Genomic DNA, 18,840 nt, shown 5'->3' with positions numbered 1-18,840 from the left:
CCTGAATTATTCTATTATATCTCTTTGATCCTTATCACCTTTCTTGAATAAATAGCAAAAATAACTCTTTCCTTGTTCCATGATTAAAGAGCAGTTATACCAAAGTGTATCTCCTTTCCCTTCAAAACTGTTTTGGCCTAATTTATCCCATGTGTCCTTTAAAAAAGGGAAATCCCCTTTTTCCTCTATTAATCCAGGTATCTTCCTTTGTTTTCTTTCCCTCTCCCACTTGCCTTTTTGTGATGATATGTATGTGTAAATCCAGCGCTGTTTATTTTGCTTTTCTGAATAAACATGATTCTTAAAGAGGCTTTTTAAATATTTCTCTTAGCCTTTGGGTTTATTTTGGCTTTGTTGAGGTTTTTCTAGTATGTCTGTCCAGTCAAGATGATTTGCCCCTATAAAAATAAGGGCTCCATTCCCTTTTATTTTTTCAGGGATTCAAATCCACCACCCAGCAGCTGTAGGCGAATCTACAGTCTGCTCAGGTATTTAGACTCAGGGCCAACTTGAAATTTCACTGGGAGGGACTGATTGCAGAACCTGTTGACAAGCTACATAAATCCAAAGGTTAGTCATTCCTCAGTCCTCTCCTTGGGATACACTGAAGAGTGGCATTTGGGACAGCTGATTGCGTGCCTCCACCTAAGGCCAGCACATGGTGTTAAAAGCTAGAACCTCATACAGTGCTGTGGAGCTTACACGGACCCTAGCTGCCTTTGGCAATTCTTCCTGACAAACTCGTAAAGAGGGTAAAAGGTCATTCTACCTACACATGCCTAAAATGCTTTCCTGTCTTGACGTCTTTCCTGATAAAGGATCTCTTCTAACACTTGAAGGCACCAAAGCAACATCAAAATTTCTGTCTCCCTCCCACGGTGCTTTGGTTATCTCTGCGTATGGACTTGAGAAGCCTCTTCCACTGATGTTCTAAACATTTGAGAAGTAGACACAGAAGACGGCTAAATTAATGGTGACAGTCTGGAGAACGTGGCTTTGACCTGAGCATAAAACTGGGCTTCCTCTTCTTTCTCCCATGAACTAAATTTACCCACCGGCCTGAGGCAGAGCAGCCCGAGGAATGGGTGCAGTCCTCTCCTGCCTCAGGAGCAAGTCTGCCCCAAGAGGTAATGTTCCACTTTCGGGGCAGGTTTATGGAGGGAGAGTGAGTCAGGAGGTCTGGCTCTGTGTGACCACTGCCCTGCTCCTGTCCATCCTGTAGTCACTCCTCCACAAGCGACAGGCTGAGAAAAGAACTGCAACTTCCTACCCAGTGCTTACCTTCCCCAGAGGAAGAAGGAATGCATCAAGAGCCAAAAATCTAATGTTTCCACTAAAAGTGTAACTGCCATCCCAGTACATTTTTCAGTTATCTGATCTCTCACTACATTTTTAAATATAAATAGACTGGGGTTTTTTTTAGAGCAGTTTTAGATTTTCAGGAAAATGGAGCCAAAGGACAAGGTTTCCAGTTGCCCCATCCCCACAGTTTCCCCTATTATTAACATCTTGCATTAGTAGAGTGCATTTGTTAGAATTGATGAGCCAACATTGTTACATTACTAACCACTGTCTACGTTCCGGTTCACTCTTTCTGTTGTACATTCTATGACTTTTGATGGATGTAATAATGACATGCATCCACTGTTACAGTATGATACAAATAGTTTCACTCCCCTAAACTTTATCTGTGCTCCACCTTCTCACCACATTTTTGAAATGGTATCTTTATCATATACTAAATTCCTGCTTGTTTCAAACTTGAATGAGAATGCCTCTCCTGTTTCACCATTAAATGTGATGTTTGCTGTTGATTTCTGATGAATGGCCTTTGCTATACAGACACATCATTTTCTTTATTAAAGAGCTTCGGGAAATGAATCTTTAATTTTATCCAACACACCTTTTCTATGTATTGAAGTTTTCCTACGGGATGTTTTTCCCTTTTAACCTGACAATATGATTAATCACATTAATAGAATTGTTTTTTGGAATGTGCCTTGCATTCCTACAACAGTATCTGATTAATACCCTGTTGAATTCAGTTTGCAAATATTTGGCATATCTATAAGTAAGTCCCTAAAGGAAGAAAAAAGTGCAAGGAAAATGTGACCAAAATAGCAACTGGCAGTTAAAGAAAAAAGAAGACAGCAAGGAAGCAAAATAAACAGCATAAAAGAAGGTGCATTTGTAAGGTAAAACATAAGTTATCAGTAACAAATGTGAAGGATTAGACTAAACCCTACTGAAAATAATCTTAGATGGTGAGAACTTAGAGACTGAGTCACGAGAAAATCTGTGCTGTTTATAAGAGACTTAAGATTCAAAAGCTGAAATTAATACAAAGATATAACTATTGTGGGGGACGTAGAGAAATTGCAAGGGTTATTTTTCTTGGTTTATCCAATGAACATGTATCGTCAACAGGTAGTTTTTTTGTTTAAGTTCTCTTCCATCCGCCTAGGACTTGTTACCTCTCACATTCTCCACTTATCTGAGCCTCTTGCTCTTCCCATTTCCTGTCTGTGGATACCCTGCTTCCCCAGATGACTGACAGCAGGAGGGACCTCTCCATAGGTCAGTCCCATCTTTTGTTGAAACCTGTCAGTCTGCTGTAGTACAGTCACATAAATGTTCCATTTGGATACAGAAGATTCCCCCCCTTTCACACCGCCCCCCCCCCCACATTAATATCCAGCTAGAGGATTAATCTTAGATTAAGACTAAATGGTTCTATAAAGATCCCTCTGACTTCTCTAATTTCCTCCAGTGCCTATAAATTCCCTCCACTGGAGCTCCCTGTTGCTGAGTGTGCCTAGGAAAGGTTTTTTGCTACATTTCAGTTTAGCTCTCCCTACCGTTTTCTGCAACTTCCCATTAGCAGCCATGGATCCCTGCCCTATCTGATTTGCTAGCTATTCTATCAATATTCTTTTCCTTTAAAAAAAAACTAAGGTTATCACATTATCTTTTCCTTTTCCCTTTCCTTTCCCTTCTCCCTTTCTTTTCCTTTCTTAAGCAATTTGATCAGCTTGTTTTGGTGGCAAATAGTTGGTTTGGTTTTTACTACCTGGTTTTTTTGTTTTTGTTTTTGTTTGGTGTGGTATGTGGCAAAGTCACCTAAGAGCTTTGCCTACCCTGAACCCCCTCCCCAAATAAAAGGAAATAAAAATTTTAAAATTCAAGACATTACTGGAATAACAATAGCTTTGTAATCTGCATATAATTTCCAAGCAACATTTTACAGGCCTTATTAAAAAAAAGCCTTCAGATAAGCCATAAAAGTGAAATCCTGTTCATCCTTTAGCCCACTTTTGGGGGCCCATTTCCTTTCTTGGTCTAAGCATTACCATCTTATCTGAATTTGTTTATGGAGTAAGAGAATAGGAGATATCAGTGATTTATCAGAAACTAGATTAATAGTTTCAGCAAAACACTTTTAAAAAATGCAAAATGCTATATCCTCTGAGCTACCAAGCCATTATTTAGATTTGTAGGTGACAGATTTTTTTTTTTCACTCTGAAAAAAATCTTTGCCTCATATTCCCAGTACCTAAAAGAGTGTATCTCAGGCTGTAAATTTTCTCTGAGCCTTACCTGTACATTATAACTTCATTTAAGAAATTAAAATTTTATTTTGCAGAAAGAACATGTTTCCTTGAAATTCATCTCTCATGGTTCTAGTAAACCATGTATTTTTTCTTTAATATTCCCTTTTTCCATCATTTTAAGTATTTAATCTAGATTTGTCTTCTTTTAGCAACCTAGAGTGACACCGTTTTGGCCTTGATCAGAAATCATAATTTAAAGTGACTGATAGACAGCTCTTATCAGAAGTACATCTGAGAGGAGCGTTATTTAAGGAAAGAGTGCTGGATGGACATTGGGTTCATCCGCTCTGTGTATTCTGAGTTGTTTCTGTTTCAAGTCAGGTCTGTGAAGGCTACTCCCGTGGGAGTGGAGCATGTACTCTGCGTTTTATCAGGGATGGGTCACTGTGTCATTTACTGTCCCCATAAAAATCTCACTATGATAAATAGCTTAGAATTTGTCCTGGGGGGGAAGGGAGGCTTTACTAAGAGATAGTAGACTACTCTTTCCTGATTATAAAGGTTTTCCTGACTGTCAGGAAGCTCAGTGCCCGATTCTGATACAGCAGACTCATGACAGCAACTCTGTAAGTCCTTCCTAAATGGGTCTTGTATTGTAAACAAATTCTGTACTGGAAAAAGATGATTTAAAAGATTTTATTTATTTCTAGACAAAGGGGAAGGGAGGAAGAAAGAGAGGGAGAGAAACATCACTGAGTGGCTGCCTCTCGCACACCCCTTACTAGGGACCTGACCCACAGCCCAGCCATGTGCCCCAACTGGGAATTGAACCTGTGACCCTCTGGTTCACAGGCCAATGTTCAGTACACTGAGGCACACCAGCCCAGGGCAGGATTTAAACAAAATAGAGATGAAGCATTTGACAACACCTGTTTTATGTGTTTGCTAAACCAGGCCAAATGAGCTACTTTTGATTTTATTTATTTCTCTCTTGATTAGAAAACGTTGTGTGATGTGATCCTTATGGTCCAGGAAAGAAAAATACCTGCTCATCGTGTTGTCCTTGCTGCAGCCAGTCATTTTTTTAACTTAATGTTCACAAGTAAGTATTTTAAGGTCAAACATACTTATTTTTTGAGAATGAGGTGGGTCAAGATGAAAATATGCCATTTACCCTAATTTTTAAAGGACTTAAGAAAAGAAAGGGAAGAGGTTGAGAAGTGCTCGCGGTGATGATGAATCCAAGGAAACATGTCCTTTCATTAGCTGGAAAGGCCCAAGGTCTTTATTGATGGAGATGGAGCTTCTACTTGAATGCCTAGGGTTTTCTTCTTAACCTTGGGTGGAAAGGCAAGGGAATAGGTAAACCTTATGACATTTTATCTAGCAAGTTAAACTAAATAAAAATGAGAAATGAAACATGGCACATCATACTGGAAAGAACCCTACATCTGGAGTTGAGAACTGGGGCCAAGTCCTGGTGCCTCTACTGGGTACTGCTTTAAAATGAGCTTGATCAGGCTGTGGACTGTATCTGTCTCACATTCCCTCGCTGATGCTCTGGCCACCTGCCAGGGTTTGGGGGAAGAGTGCGAGCTTTGCTGGTTGTAGCTGGCTGTATATAATGGTCATGGTTCTCAGAGGTTTGTTCTAGCTGCATCAGAGGCATTTTGCTCACAGCGATTTGAAAGAGTGCTCCCAAATTACTCTAGGAGTTGGGAGAATACTGACTCTAGTTTTAGGTCTCTGTTCACTTGGGCTTTTTTTAAATAAGTACACTAATTCAGTAACTTCTTAGATTGTTTTAATTTAAGGTGAATCTCATGTATGGAGAATTACTTTGAGTTTTATCAGTATTATAGGGATTTTGGGCTTTCTCGGGTATTTTCCGGCAAAGTCTCTGTCCTGTTCCCCACACCTGGCCTGGCCCGGCCCGGCCCCTGAGCAGCCGTGCCTGTGCCCTTCATGTTTCTCATCTCCATTGCAGCTAACATGCTCGAGTCAAAGTCCTTCGAGGTAGAACTCAAAGATGCCGAACCTGACATTATTGAACAACTTGTGGAATTTGCTTATACTGCTAGGTAAGTGCACAAGGATCGTTTTTGTTGTGGAGGGGGTAAGGTTGGGATCCCGAACACAAATAGATGTGTTCCACATTCTTCAGAATGAAAAACTTTGAAGGATTGGGGGTGGAGGGGTGGGGGAGATCCTCTGCCATACTAATCCAAGGACTGAAAAGTTTAACTTTTTGCTTAATTTCAGGGACTAGTGGGATGCATTCTACAGCAGCACTGTTTAAATAAAAAGCTGCAGGAGATTAATATTCACTTTAACTTATTTACAGAATTTCTGTGAATAGCAACAACGTTCAGTCTTTATTAGATGCCGCAAACCAGTACCAGATTGAACCTGTGAAGAAAATGTGTGTTGATTTTTTGAAAGAGCAAGTTGATGCTTCAAATTGTCTTGGTAAGAAGTTAGATTTCCGTTTTTTAAAAAAATTTTTCATTGTGTATTTTAGTAAAGAAAAAAATGTGCTCATAAGTGTCCTCATTTAATTTTAAAGACATCGTTCAGCAGAAATGTTTCTAGTCATGCATCTTAAGAAGAGCTCAGGGAAGTGCATATGACTTAGGCAGCAGTGAGCCCGTTAAATACTGTATCAGTGTTTTCCAAAATATAAAATAGCGTTAATGATGAGTTTTTGTTTATCTAGACAAGGAGTAAGGGTTGCATCTGGTGGAGGTTTACCAGTGTTATGAGTGTTTACCTTCGTTGAAGCCCTCATGATGCCTGGGGTTTGTCACAGATGAGGAAACTGAAGTTATGTAATGTGCTGAGGTCACATAGTATAGCTAGTATGTGGAAGAGCTGGGGCTGGAATTCAAGCAATCTTATTCTTGCCTGAGACACTGTGCTGCCTCTCCACACTGTTGGGCAACAAGTGTTGGCGAAGATGTGCAGAAAACGGAGCCCTTGTGCGGTGTTGGTGGGAACGCAGCTTGGTGCAGCCACTGGAAGGCAGTATGCAGTTACCTCAAAAAATTAAAAATGAACCCAGCATTTCCATTTCTAGGACTATATCCAAAGAAACCTGAAACACTAATTCAAAAGAATATATGTGCTGCTATGTTCATTGCAGCGTTATTTACAATAGCTGAGATTTGGAGGCAGCCCAGCTGTCCATCAGTAGATGAGTGGGTGAGAAAGCTGTGGTACAATTACACAATGGGATACTACTTGGCCATAAAAAGAAAAAGAAAATGTTACCCTTTGTGACAGCATGAAGGGACCTGGAGAGCATTATGCTAAGAGAAATAAGCCAGTCAGAGAAAGACAAGTACCATATGATTTCACTCATATGTGGAATCTAATGAACAAAATAAACTAACAAAATAGAAACAGACTCATAGATAGAGAACAGACTGACAGCTGTCAAAAGGGAGGGGACTTACAGGGCTGGGTGAAAAAGGTGAAAGAAAGGTGAAAAAAGACCAGCCTTCACTCCTGATTTCCAGAGGGAAAGGGAGCTGAGGGGATGTAGAAGAGGGTGAAGGGGGATAAATGGTGATAGAAGGAAATGTGACTTGGGGTGATGAACACAGGATACAATGTACAGATAATGCAGTATAGAATTGTACACCTGAAACTTATATAACTTGCTTAATGAATGTCACTCCAATAAATTCAACAAAAAAAAGAAAATATCTTGTACTTGATACCAGGAGAAGCAGAGAAAGTTGATGATAGTTTTCCGGAGTGCGGTGTGGTATGCTCTCCACTGTGAGATCATGGTTAGCAGCACGTGAATGAACATCCAGATCTCTGTAATTACATTTTCCTGCCCTCTCTGTGATTCAGAGGGGAAGAAGATCAGCGTAGGAGTGCTAGGACAGCAGAAAGGAGAGAGAAAGGAGAGAGAGAGGGGCCTGGGAACCCAGCCAGCGCAAAGGTTTCTGACCGCAGGGGAAGATGAGGGGCGCTGATGTCACGAGGCCAAAGGCTGGGGCAGGGGGCTCCTGGAGATGCTCGAGAAGTTTTGCAGGCCTCGTCAGTTCCCCCTTGTCTGGGCTCCCCTCCTAGACCGTTTCATTACTCCACCTGGCACACACCTCCACTGTGAGAAAAAGATCTTAGAAGGCAGGTAGAATGAAAACAGAGTAAGTTTTAGGGAGGGGAAAAAATAGGCAAAGGGCTGAGAATGAGATTGTTGCTGTATCCAGAAAAGGAACTGGACCAGATGGAGCAGAAGGGGAAACAGCTGTGCAGGTGAACGTACTAATGGGAGTTTTTTAAAGGTAGCCATTGGTTTACAGTGAAAAGACCCCCATATTAGGAAATAAAAGACCAGCCTTCACTCCTGACAGTGACACTCTGGGATGAATTCCTCTATCTCTCTGGGCCATAACTTGGGGTTCCATTCATTAATAAGATTTAAGTTTATTTCCCCTTATATAAATACATATGCTCAAAAATTTATTACAAAAGGGATTTTAAAGAAGCTTTTGGAAGATGATGGCTTAAGTATGTCTCCCTAACTCCCTAGCACTCTAAATTTCATACTGGGGCGACTGAACTAGAACGGAGGAGTCCATGTGGCAATACAAAGCACAGTGTGGAACCCCAAGAAAGTCTGTGCTAACTACTTAAGGTTTGGGCTTTGAGGAGACCATGTAGGAGTCTTACCTCTGGATGCCTTCCTTCGTCATTGATTACAACCCTGGGAGGAAGGGCAGCTTGGCAGCCTAGCAGGGAGCCTGATAATCTAGCTGAGCCTGGGGCAGCTACTCAGTGTCCCCAGGAGGTGCTCCAGCCTGCTTTCTCTTAGCCTGGGAGCTTACTGGAGAATGCCTCTCTTATTTTTCATCGCTTGTCAATTTCACACTGCAACAATCTGACTTCTATGAGTGTTAAAGGAATCCATGACAGCTGATGGAATTAGGCAAAGGTCATATGTTGAAGTTAAAGGAAACTCAGTCATTTGAGGGACAGGAACTCTAGCTAAACAGCCAAAATGAATGGCTCCTACAGTCAAATTTAATGTAAGAAATGGAAGAGAACTTAAAATAGAAAGGGTGTATTTGAAGGGGGAAAACATGATTTGTCATGCAATTCAACTGAATTAAAACATAAAACAGAATTCCTGAAAATCAAAATAAAGATCAAACACGAAATTGCTTCATGATACAAAACAAAAATGCAAAGCAATGGAAACTATTACAGGAAAGAGAAATGACATGGAAAGAAGATACGGGGCACTAATGTGAAGCAGGAACTTTAGAAGGAATAGGAAAGGCAATAAATTTAATGAGAGTCTGAGTACACAGTCCCTCTAGAATTTTACAGTGTTTTCCAGATCTTATCAGATGTATTGGTCACACCTAATTTGAGCTTTTTTCAAATCTGTCTTAATAAACCTTAAGATTAGTTTTTATAGAAACAACTACTTTTCACATTCCTATTTTATTGAGCTGTATAATATTTAATTAGATTGCATAACTGCAACAAATTCAGCTGCCAAAACCTAGTCAGTAAACAAATACTGGTTCTTGGTGAAAATGTCATCTCCCTGATGGGGGCAAAAGTATACATGTAGGTGACGACTCACATGAAAACTTCCCATGCCCGGCTTCCGTCAGCGCATTTAAACCTGGCAGCTGAGATGACCAGTTCATTAGCGGGCCTCAATTAAGAGAACCTTTATGCTATAAATATGAAGGCTTCAAAACTCTATCTGAAGACAACATGAAGAAGTTAAAACATGCAAAATCAAGGTAATGAACTGAAAAAATTTATCTCATGACTTTGAAGGGAGATCACATACAATACTCAATGATTTTATTTAGGAGAGAGGTTGGCAAGCTTTTTCTGTAAAGGGCGAGACAGTATTTCAGGCCTTGTGTCACATGTGGTCCTTGTCACTCCTCCTTGTCATCCTTCTCCCGCTGCCTTCCACTCTCCTCTGCCTCCCCTCTTCCTCCTTCTCACCTGCCCTTTTTTTTTTTACACTTTAAAAATATAAACAAATAGTCTTAGCTGCTGACTCAAGGACAATAAGTACTTTGCATACTCCTGATAATGTGACATTAACAATCAATTAATAACTTCTCTCCCAAACAAAAATTAAAATAGCTAGGAAAAGGCTGAATGGGAAGTATATAGGGTTTCTATGAAGAAAACTGTATAATTACACTGAGAATCACGAAATCTGAATAAATGCAGATCTGCCGTGTTAACAGTTGGAGCTCCTCCAGACTGCTGAACAGTCAGTCGCCTGCCCCCAAAGTAATCTAAAAACTAGTGTGATCCTAACTAAAATCATGTCAGGGTTTTAAAAAGTAGGGTGTGGTAAGCTTGCTTTAAAACTAATATGCAAGAGAAAATGTTTAACAGTAGCCAACAAAAGTTGGAAAAGACACTGAAGGGGGCTTGTTCTACAAACCGTCAGAATCCACCGTACATCAGATGGCATGGCAAACAGACAAGTCAGTGGAGCAGAAAGGAACCCAGAGAGGAGATTCGTGCAGGCTTCCTGGAGTCATGGTTTATCTTCGACGCCTGTTTGGTTTTCTGAAAAGTGACTCTCCATTGTCGTTCTGCGTGCAGGAATAAGTGTGCTAGCGGAGTGTCTGGACTGCCCTGAACTGAAAGCCACTGCAGATGACTTTATCCATCAGCATTTTACTGAAGTTTACAAAACTGATGAATTTCTACAGCTCGATGTCAAGCGAGTGACACATCTCCTTAACCAGGACACTCTGACTGTGAGAGCAGAAGACCAGGTGACTACATTGCCTTCTCACATTTTTCTTAGTAAGAATGTTGTTATTGATTTCTTATGCTTTGTGGTGGGATACGTGACAAGGAAAAGAATATTATTAGGAGAGAATGCGTTTTTTTACATTAGTGTTCCAAAGTCTGTTTCATAAGAAAATGAAGTCTTGGGTGCTTGTGATGACTGGCTGTACGAGAGATGGCTCACTTAGGAGAGAGAAAGCTACTGGGTGCCACGGCTGGCAGAGCAGTGCCTCCCCCAAAGGTCTCTATACACTAATCCCCAGAATCTGGGAATAGATCACCTTCCATGGCAGATGAGGCCGTAGAAATGTGCTTACGTTGATGACCTTGAGAAGAGGAGATGAACCCTGTGGGCCCATGTAACCACAAGGGTCCTTAGATGGGGAAGAGGGAGGCAGAAGACTCTGTGTCAAAGTGATGCGATGTGAGAAGACCTTAGCTGGCCGCCGACCCACTTTGGATATGGAGGAAGGGGCCGCAAGCCAAGAAATGCAGGTGGCTGCTAGCTGCTGGCAAAGGCAGGGAAATGGTTTGTCCTCCAGAGCCTTCAGGCTGCTCTGCTGACAGTTGACTGTAGCCCAGTGTGACCCATATTGGACTGTGACCTTCAGAACTGCCACATAAATTGTCAGAGGCGTAAGCTGGGCGGAGGCTTTGGGGAGTGAGGTGGGGTAACACCTTGATATGCAGATAATTCACTTAATCCCTCTTTTTGGTCCCACATCCTTCTCTGTATTCTAAGCCAGGGAGTTTGTGGTAATTTGTTGTGGCACCCTAGGAAACTAATAGAGGAAGTGTGAGATCATAGGCTTTGAGTTACTTTGTTCTGAAGATGAAAGGTTTGCACGGAGCCACGTTCTTTCGTCTAGTCCTCTTCATGGCCCCAAGTATTAGTTTGCAAGTTCACAATTTGGACCAGGAAGACCTGACTAGGCAAAAAGAAAAATCTCACTTCCATCGCCAGAATTAACTGACTTACATGCAGTATGGAAAGGGGAGAAAAAGTAACTTTAGGCTGAAGAAGCCTGACGAACACTACCCACCAGTAGTCAGCCCTGACAAACGCTGCCTGCCGGTTAATGCCCTCAGCAATCTCATGTCAACAGGTAGCGTACACCCTTGATACAATCCAATAACAACAGCTTGTCACTGCCATGGTCTCTCTCCCCAAAATCTATAACCCTAGTCTAAACAAGGGTTGCAGAAAAACATCAAACAAACCCAAACTGAGGGAGAGTCTACAAAGTATCTGAGCAGAACTCAAAATGATCAGTCATCAGAAATCAGGCAAGTCTGAAAAGCTGTCCCAGTCTAGAAGAGCCTGAGATGACATAACCGAATGTAATGGGGCACCCTCTATGAGGCTGGAACAGAAAGAGAGCACTGGATAAAAACAAAAAAAAACTGTTTAAAAGTATAGACTTTGATTAATAATAACATATCGATGTTGGTTCATTAGTTGTACCATATCATACTAAAGTAACATTTTAACAGCTAGGTGCAAGGCATTGGGAACTCTGAGCTATCTTTGCAATTTCTCTGTAAATCCAAAACTATTCCAAAAGAAAGAGTTTATTTGAAAAAAAAATAGATCAGTTCCCATAAAATTAACTAATTCATAAGGAAATAGAATTTAGGCGTTATTAACACCAACCCAAATTTAACTAGCTCAAGCATCTGTGTGGTAGATGTGTATGTACATGATATAATGTTTGTTTTCAGTGTGTTTAAGCTGTGATTTGTTCATCAAATTATGTTAATAAACTTGGACTTGTTTGGTATAGTTAAATGAATGCCACAGTATTGTTTTGGAAAACAATTCTTATATAAACTATGATTTATTTTTTTAATATAGAATTTGTATATTATAAAGTTTCTGGAAAGCCGATAAGTCTGTCAATTCACAATTCGAGAACATCAGATTGAAATAAAACCATAGGTGACTTTCACATCTTTTGGGATGGAAGGCCTCTTAGGAAATTAACCTCTTTCCTGTTCCCAAATGAACATATGTTGTAACTGTCATTGACCAGTAGATTTTTTTTCAGCAGAAATGTGCATATCTCCTTCCAAGAAGGAAGTGATCATTTATTTTTAAAATTATAAATTCAACATTCTTCCTGTCACTACATTATGTAGCAGTAATTAGCTCTAAAAAACACACACACACACATTAACCTAAAAGAATCACTAGAGCAGTGTGGAGAGTATTCTGAAGTATAGGCAAGTTTTGGGGGATGAAAGCAAATATCTGGATAAAATGGGGAATCAGGGGTTATGAGATTCTCCCCCTTCCATGTGAGACTACATCTAGGTAACTGGAAATGTGCCTGCCATCTCAGAACTTTACTGTGCTGTTTTTCCCCCCTTAGGTTTATGATGCTGCAGTCAGGTGGCTGAAATACGATGAACCTAATCGCCAGCCATTTATGGTTGATATCCTTGCTAAAGTCAGGTTTCCTCTTATATCAAAGAATTTCTTAAGTAAAACGGTACAAGCTGAACCACTTATTCAAGACAATCCTGAATGCCTTAAGATGGTGATAAGTAAGTTGCCTTAATATCCATTTATAACCTGATCATGTAGTCAGTTTTTCATGGGCTTCAGAACCCTTTAGAATGAAGCACTCAGTCCAGGGAGACGCATTCAAGACTTTGCTCTTCCAGATAATTAATCCACTGGGGTTCTGAGCTGTCTACCTGAAGGGGACTCGGGCCAGCCCTTATATTATAAGGACGTGTGTGACAGAAGGTAGAAAAACATGCACATCACTTCTTTTGTGTGTAAGAGCTTTCATGCACTTTGTTTCTAGCGTTCCCTTTTTCACGTTATTTAGCCAAATAGTGTACTGTAATCACATTTTCTTTCTCAAACGGCTTCTTTTTTTTTTTGCCTGGAGCTAATAATTTGTCACATTTTTTTCCATTTACTTCATTGTCTTGATTTGCGGGCTAAGTCGCAACCACTCTGTAAAATGCCACTTGATAGAATTGTACGATTAAATAAAATTTTGCTTTTATTTTATTTCTTGGGAACATCCTTCACAGAGCCTTCCTCCTGCCTCTTCCAACTGGGACTGTTTGCTCTCCAGGCCTAAGGCCTGTTTTTGTCCTTGGGACTCCCTCTCTGCCACCCTGGGGTGTCCATTCACTCCTCCCCTGGACCCCGGGCTTCCCCTTTCCCGATTCTCTCTGTTGGGTGGAGTGTGTCCCCGGAGGTTCCTGAGGAGGGGTGCACAATCAGTAGCTATTTGGAAACTTGACAAATCTCGTCTCTTTATTTAACCATAAGGTTGAGGAATAAACTAGTTATAGAATTATGTTGAAAACCATTGTCAGTTAGAATTTGGAAGGCATTTCTCCACTATTTACTAGCTTCCAGTGTTACTTTTGAGAAATCTGGTGCCACTCTGATCCTTCGTTTTTTTTATTCCTCTTTGTAAACATATAAAATATTTTTTTTATCCCTAATGTTTTGAAATTTCACAATAATGTATCCTGCTGTGCATTTTATTTTTTTTAAGTTATCGTGTTGGGTATTCCCTATCTTTTTAGCCACAGATTTCTCATTTTTCTGTTATTGGTAGTGTGATTCTTCAGCTGTTGAGTCTCCCTTCTTACTCCTCTTTACCTCTTCATTCTGTTTTCTGATAGATTGCCTCGATTTTTCTTCCAACACTTTCTTTCAGTTATTTTTTATTTCTGTGAGCTTTTACTTATTCTCTAATTCTTATTTCATGTCTGTAATATTTTAAAGTAATATTATAGTGCCTTTGATTTTTCTCATCTTGTCAACATTTTCTATATTGCCTTTGAATTTTTTTCTGTTTTTGTTGTTCTTGGAAGCTTTTCTTAAATGTTTGGTTTCATTGTGAATTCTATTTATAAGAGTGAGCTATATAAACCTGATAGGATAAGTTCTGTATAGGTGAATAGGTTTCTCAGTTCATGGATAACTGTAGGGTAATCGGTGAAGCCGGGTAACTTTTTAATTGGGGATCCTCAGATGTCAGTCTCTGTAAATATTTTCTCAGGTAACTGGGTACACCATTATAATTTGATATCTTTACATGTGTGTCATATAGTTATTTTATATTCTATCTATATGTAATAATACCAATATCTAAAGTCTTTAAAGATCAAATGCTGCTATTTGTTAGCTCTGTTGGTTTATTTCTGGTGGCTTAATTCCTTGTGTTTTGTCATTTTAGATTGTGAGTTTATATTTGATTGATCTGAATTGCCAGGAATATTGGGAGGCCTGGTTGTATTCCTGCAGGCCTTCCCTCTTCCCCTCAAGAGGAGAATAGTATTTGCTTTTGCTAAGTACCTGGGGCCCAACAATCCAGGATTACTTTGAATTTTTTTTAGCTTATGGTTTCCTAGACTTACACGTAGGCAAACTCAGACCTCAAACCTGCAGGAGAGCAGGGCTATTATTATAAATTCTCAAAGGAGGGATACTTTACCTTCACCTGGAATTGAAATTTAAAAAAGGCAAATGACTATTCTGCCTTTTGCCATCAGGCAGATTTTTTTTCTCATTAAAAGTATGATCCATCCAAGTAACCTGGCTTTGGCGGATATCTCAGTTCCAACACCTTATCTTGTGCAGACCTTACCTCCTCTCCCTTATACAGCCAGTAAAATCAATGTCTGGTTTCCAGTATTATTAAAAGCCCTCCAAGTAGCTCCAGCATCTCTTACCATTCTGGTGTTTAGTTCCCTCTTCATTTCTGGCCCCTTGACCTTAGCTATGCACTTAAAAGAATGTGTGTTTTATTCTTTCCAGCGTTATAATTATTTTGTAATAAGAAAGTATTTCTGAAAGCCTAAACTGCCATACTGCTATCAGTGGAAATTCAGCTCTCTCTTTAAACAGGCACAAGATATGCCATGTAATGATGGTGATATGCTGAGTTCGGGATGCTCCTCCTAACTCTCCCAGGCTCTCCTTGAACTCCTACTCTTCCTAATTAATCAAACCAAAAACCTCATGGACAGTGTCTTAGAAATAGGACAGCAGTATAGATCCCAGTTAATACAGGCATACCATGTTTTATTATGCTTCACTTTTTTTTATTGTGCTTCATGGATGTTGCACTTTTTATAAATTGACAGCAAGACCCTCTACCAGCAAAAAGATGATGACTGGCCTTATTGCAATACTTGCTTTATTGCAGTGGTCTGACACTGAACCTGCAATGAGCAAGAAAGCGTCTTCTAAGACCTACCTTGAACCTTACCTTGTTATCGGTATCTCATCTGGACATTTTATTTAAGATATAGCTAGTATCAGGCACAAAGCTATGGAAATAAAAGAGAAATGAGCACTTTCACTCCTGCGTAACACATCCTTCTCAAGAATGGTGAGAAATTTGAGTACCCTAATTATTATGTGGTATCACTTTCCTCCCTTAATTTGGAAGTTAAGAAAAATTTCCCTCAGACTCATCATATAGAGCTATTACTTAATAATATTGTGGTTTTAGATAAGTTGTCACCCAGATTGGAAAAGTATTATGTAACCATATAATGGAATTCTTCATACCTAGTAAAAAATACTGCAGATGAATAATATGGAAAATTTTTATAAGTGACAAAAGCATAAAACAGAAGCAATATATAATATAATATACCTCTATTAAATACAAATAATTTTTTAAAGACGTGGATATTTGAATCCAGTTAAGGTGTCAGGGGACAGGAGAAAAGGGTGTGACTCCAGGACACAGTGTTGTTAGTATCTGTGTGTGAGATGAGGAGGAGGAGGGGGGAAAGGGCCAGGAGAGAAGCATTCACTGAGCTACTGGAACCAAAGGCCGGGGTCTTGAAAACCAAGGTGTAGTGCTATAAAAAGTAGGACATAGGTGGCCTCTAGTCTCTCAAATGAAGAGAGATGAAAGAAAATTTGGACTAAGTAGATGGTTTTATATTAGGGCTTCTCATCTTTGGATTTCATACATGTTAACACTGGGTTTTTTGCTATGCCTCATTCTCAGATTGTGTGTTATGTTTCTGGGCTTAGCATTCCATTGGACAGAGAGCTGCACTTTTTTCTTCATACATGGTTGAGGAAAACTAGCTATTCTCAGTCAAGTATAGTATTTAGTTCTTATGTGGATTCTGAATTGATTTAGAAAAAGGATAGCAGGACCATTCCAGAGATCCAACCGAGTGTGGAGATTAGACTCTTGAGGTCTTGTTGTTTATTACATATTCTTATTTGTTTGTTTGCTTGCTTGCTTGCTTATTTTGATAAAGAACAGTGAGTCCTAAAACTTCTTGACTTAGCACAAGCAGCAGAGACTCTTTCAGACTCGGGGGCCTGGGCAGAGCTACCCGGGGGAAGGAGGGCCTCCAGTCTCCCGTCTTAAGATCATCAGTTACCTTCCTGCCACCTGACTTAGTGCTGTCTGTGAGACTGGGAGAAAAACAAAAATAAACTAAAACTGAACTAAAAGAATTTACAACTAAAAGGAAATTAGTTATAAAAATGAAGAACACACAGCCACCACAAAGGGCCAAACCAAGGTCTTAATGCGGAATTTGCAAATGACAAGACCGGACTCTCACAGGGACCCCCTCCCAAAGGAACAGTTGGGTCAATACAGTTGGCCAGTCAGCCACTTCGCCCAGTGGCCTATTCCCTCCTGTCTCTCTTTCCGCACTACCTTCCCTTCCTGTTGGGAGATTGTGTCGGTAGATTTCAAAGTGTACCTGTGACCTGTGTGGAGCCCTCTGAAAACAGTGACTGTCAAACCCCAGTGTTTCTGATTTGGAAGGTCTGGGGTAGCGTTCAATAATTTGGATTTCTAACAAGTTTCCAGGGCAACAACATACTTTAAGAACCACTGGTCTTAGACGGAGCAGAAGGGGTGGCAGTGAGGTCAGCAAGCTACACTGCATAGACTAAATCCAGTCTCGAGCCTAAGAGTGGTTTTTACATTTGTAAAGAACTGTAAAAACAAATGAAGGATATGAGACAAAAACCATATGTGATCTGCAGAGCCTAAAATATTTACTCTCTGGATCTTTGCAGGAAAAGATTGTAGACCCTGACCTCGAGCATGCCCCAGAGCCTCGGCCCCTGAGATTTCCGCTGTTCCAATGCCAAGTGCTTCCACTCATATTCTGAAATGGAAGGAAATGCCAAATACTGATACTGATTTGTATCCACTCACAAACTCTTCTCTACACCTGTCTTCTCCCAGTTATAAGGGCCCAACACAACCTCATGAACAGCAGTGTTTTGCCTGGGTTGGGAATTGTTTACCTTATTTATTTTTTGGATCAATAATAAATACTGCATATCATATACGTGTCAAAAAGTATAAAAAGGTATATAGAGAAAAGTAGGTCTCTGATAACCTTGCCCCCTACCCCCTCACCCCCTTAGTATGGAGATTACCATTATCATTTTGTGTGTCCTTCCAAAGATGGTCTTGAGTCTGTGCATACACAGTCATTTACTTACATAGGCTTGTATAAATTAAATATATGAATAAGTATATATATGCATAAAATATAAATTTTTAAGCACAAATGGTATCACACTGTACACTCTTCTACATCCTGCTTTTTTGCACTCCACATTATTTCTTGGACACCATTCCATGTCTACATCTGTACCGTTCCTCATTCTTCCCAACAGCCACAATAATATTCCATTGTATGGGTATACCATAACTTTTAACCATTTCCCTGACAGTGAACTTCAGGCTGATAGACTCCTAGAAGGGGAATTACTGGCTCAAGGGCGTATGCATTTGTGATTTTCGTGGGTCACGCTGTACTGCCCCCCAGATAGTTTGTACCCATCCGCATCCCCACCAGCAACGAATGGGGTGCTGCTTCCCTACACTTCCCCCCGAGTTCCGGATAGTTGGATCTTGGCCAATCTCATAAGTGAAAAAATACGATTTTAATTTGTAAGTCTCTAACTTGAGCATCTTTTCATATGTTGAAGAGTTTATAGGTAGTTTGTTTTCTGTGAACTGTGTTCAGATACTGAATCTAGTTTTCTGTTGCTGGTCTTAATCTTATTCATTAATAGGGTATCTTTTTATATTTGCCTTTTACATGATTTATAAATGTCCTAGTTTGCCATTGTCTTTTGATATTTTTTTTGCCATGCTATAATTTTAACTTAAAATCTTATGTAGTTAAGTCTGAATTTTTTTTTTCATGTCTCCTGTGGGGTTTTTTTTGGTTTTGGTTTTGATTTTTTGGGGGGGGGGTATTTTTGACTATTATTTTAATTATAAAGAACCATTTTTTAGTATATTTATGAGATTTTTTGCATATTCAAATATTCTATTGATTTTAAACTTAGAGTAAATATGAGTGGGAGGACAAATCTGTTCTCCATGTCATTATCTGCCATCATTTATTGAACAGTCCACCTTCCCCACAGTGATCTAAAATGACACCTTAAAAGTTTTCCACTGTTAAATGGCCCTTGACAAAATCGTAAAGGATCCTGTTAAAT

General features: G+C 39.9%; 1 protein-coding gene and 1 long non-coding RNA gene across 5 annotated transcripts in view; one reads left to right on the top strand and one right to left on the bottom strand.

Annotated features, from left to right (window-relative positions):
* Positions 1 to 18,840, bottom strand: part of LOC118497047 — a 77,335-nt gene that overhangs the window by 33,199 nt on the left and 25,296 nt on the right. The gene's annotated exons all lie outside the window — the stretch shown is intronic.
* The window catches only part of KLHL7 (kelch like family member 7), a 54,608-nt gene that overhangs the window by 14,903 nt on the left and 20,865 nt on the right, over positions 1 to 18,840 (top strand). For 2 of the 4 annotated variants that reach the window (XM_028525736.2, XM_028525737.2), the window contains exons 2-6: positions 4,551 to 4,653; positions 5,539 to 5,632; positions 5,896 to 6,020; positions 10,158 to 10,333; positions 12,722 to 12,896. In XM_028525736.2, the coding sequence (XP_028381537.1) occupies positions 4,551 to 4,653; positions 5,539 to 5,632; positions 5,896 to 6,020; positions 10,158 to 10,333; positions 12,722 to 12,896 (673 nt within the window). Of the gene's footprint in view, positions 1 to 437; positions 571 to 4,135; positions 4,178 to 4,550; positions 4,654 to 5,538; positions 5,633 to 5,895; positions 6,021 to 10,157; positions 10,334 to 12,721; positions 12,897 to 18,840 lie in introns of those variants that run through there. The other 2 variants (XM_036010508.1, XM_036010509.1) reach the window with 2 other exon arrangements.

Source organism: Phyllostomus discolor, chromosome 10, assembly GCF_004126475.2.
Source record: "Phyllostomus discolor isolate MPI-MPIP mPhyDis1 chromosome 10, mPhyDis1.pri.v3, whole genome shotgun sequence".
In the NCBI taxonomy this organism is placed as follows: Eukaryota; Metazoa; Chordata; class Mammalia; order Chiroptera; family Phyllostomidae; genus Phyllostomus; species Phyllostomus discolor.
The sequence above is the reverse complement of the archived record's forward strand: the minus strand, read 5'-3'. Positions and strand labels throughout refer to the sequence as shown.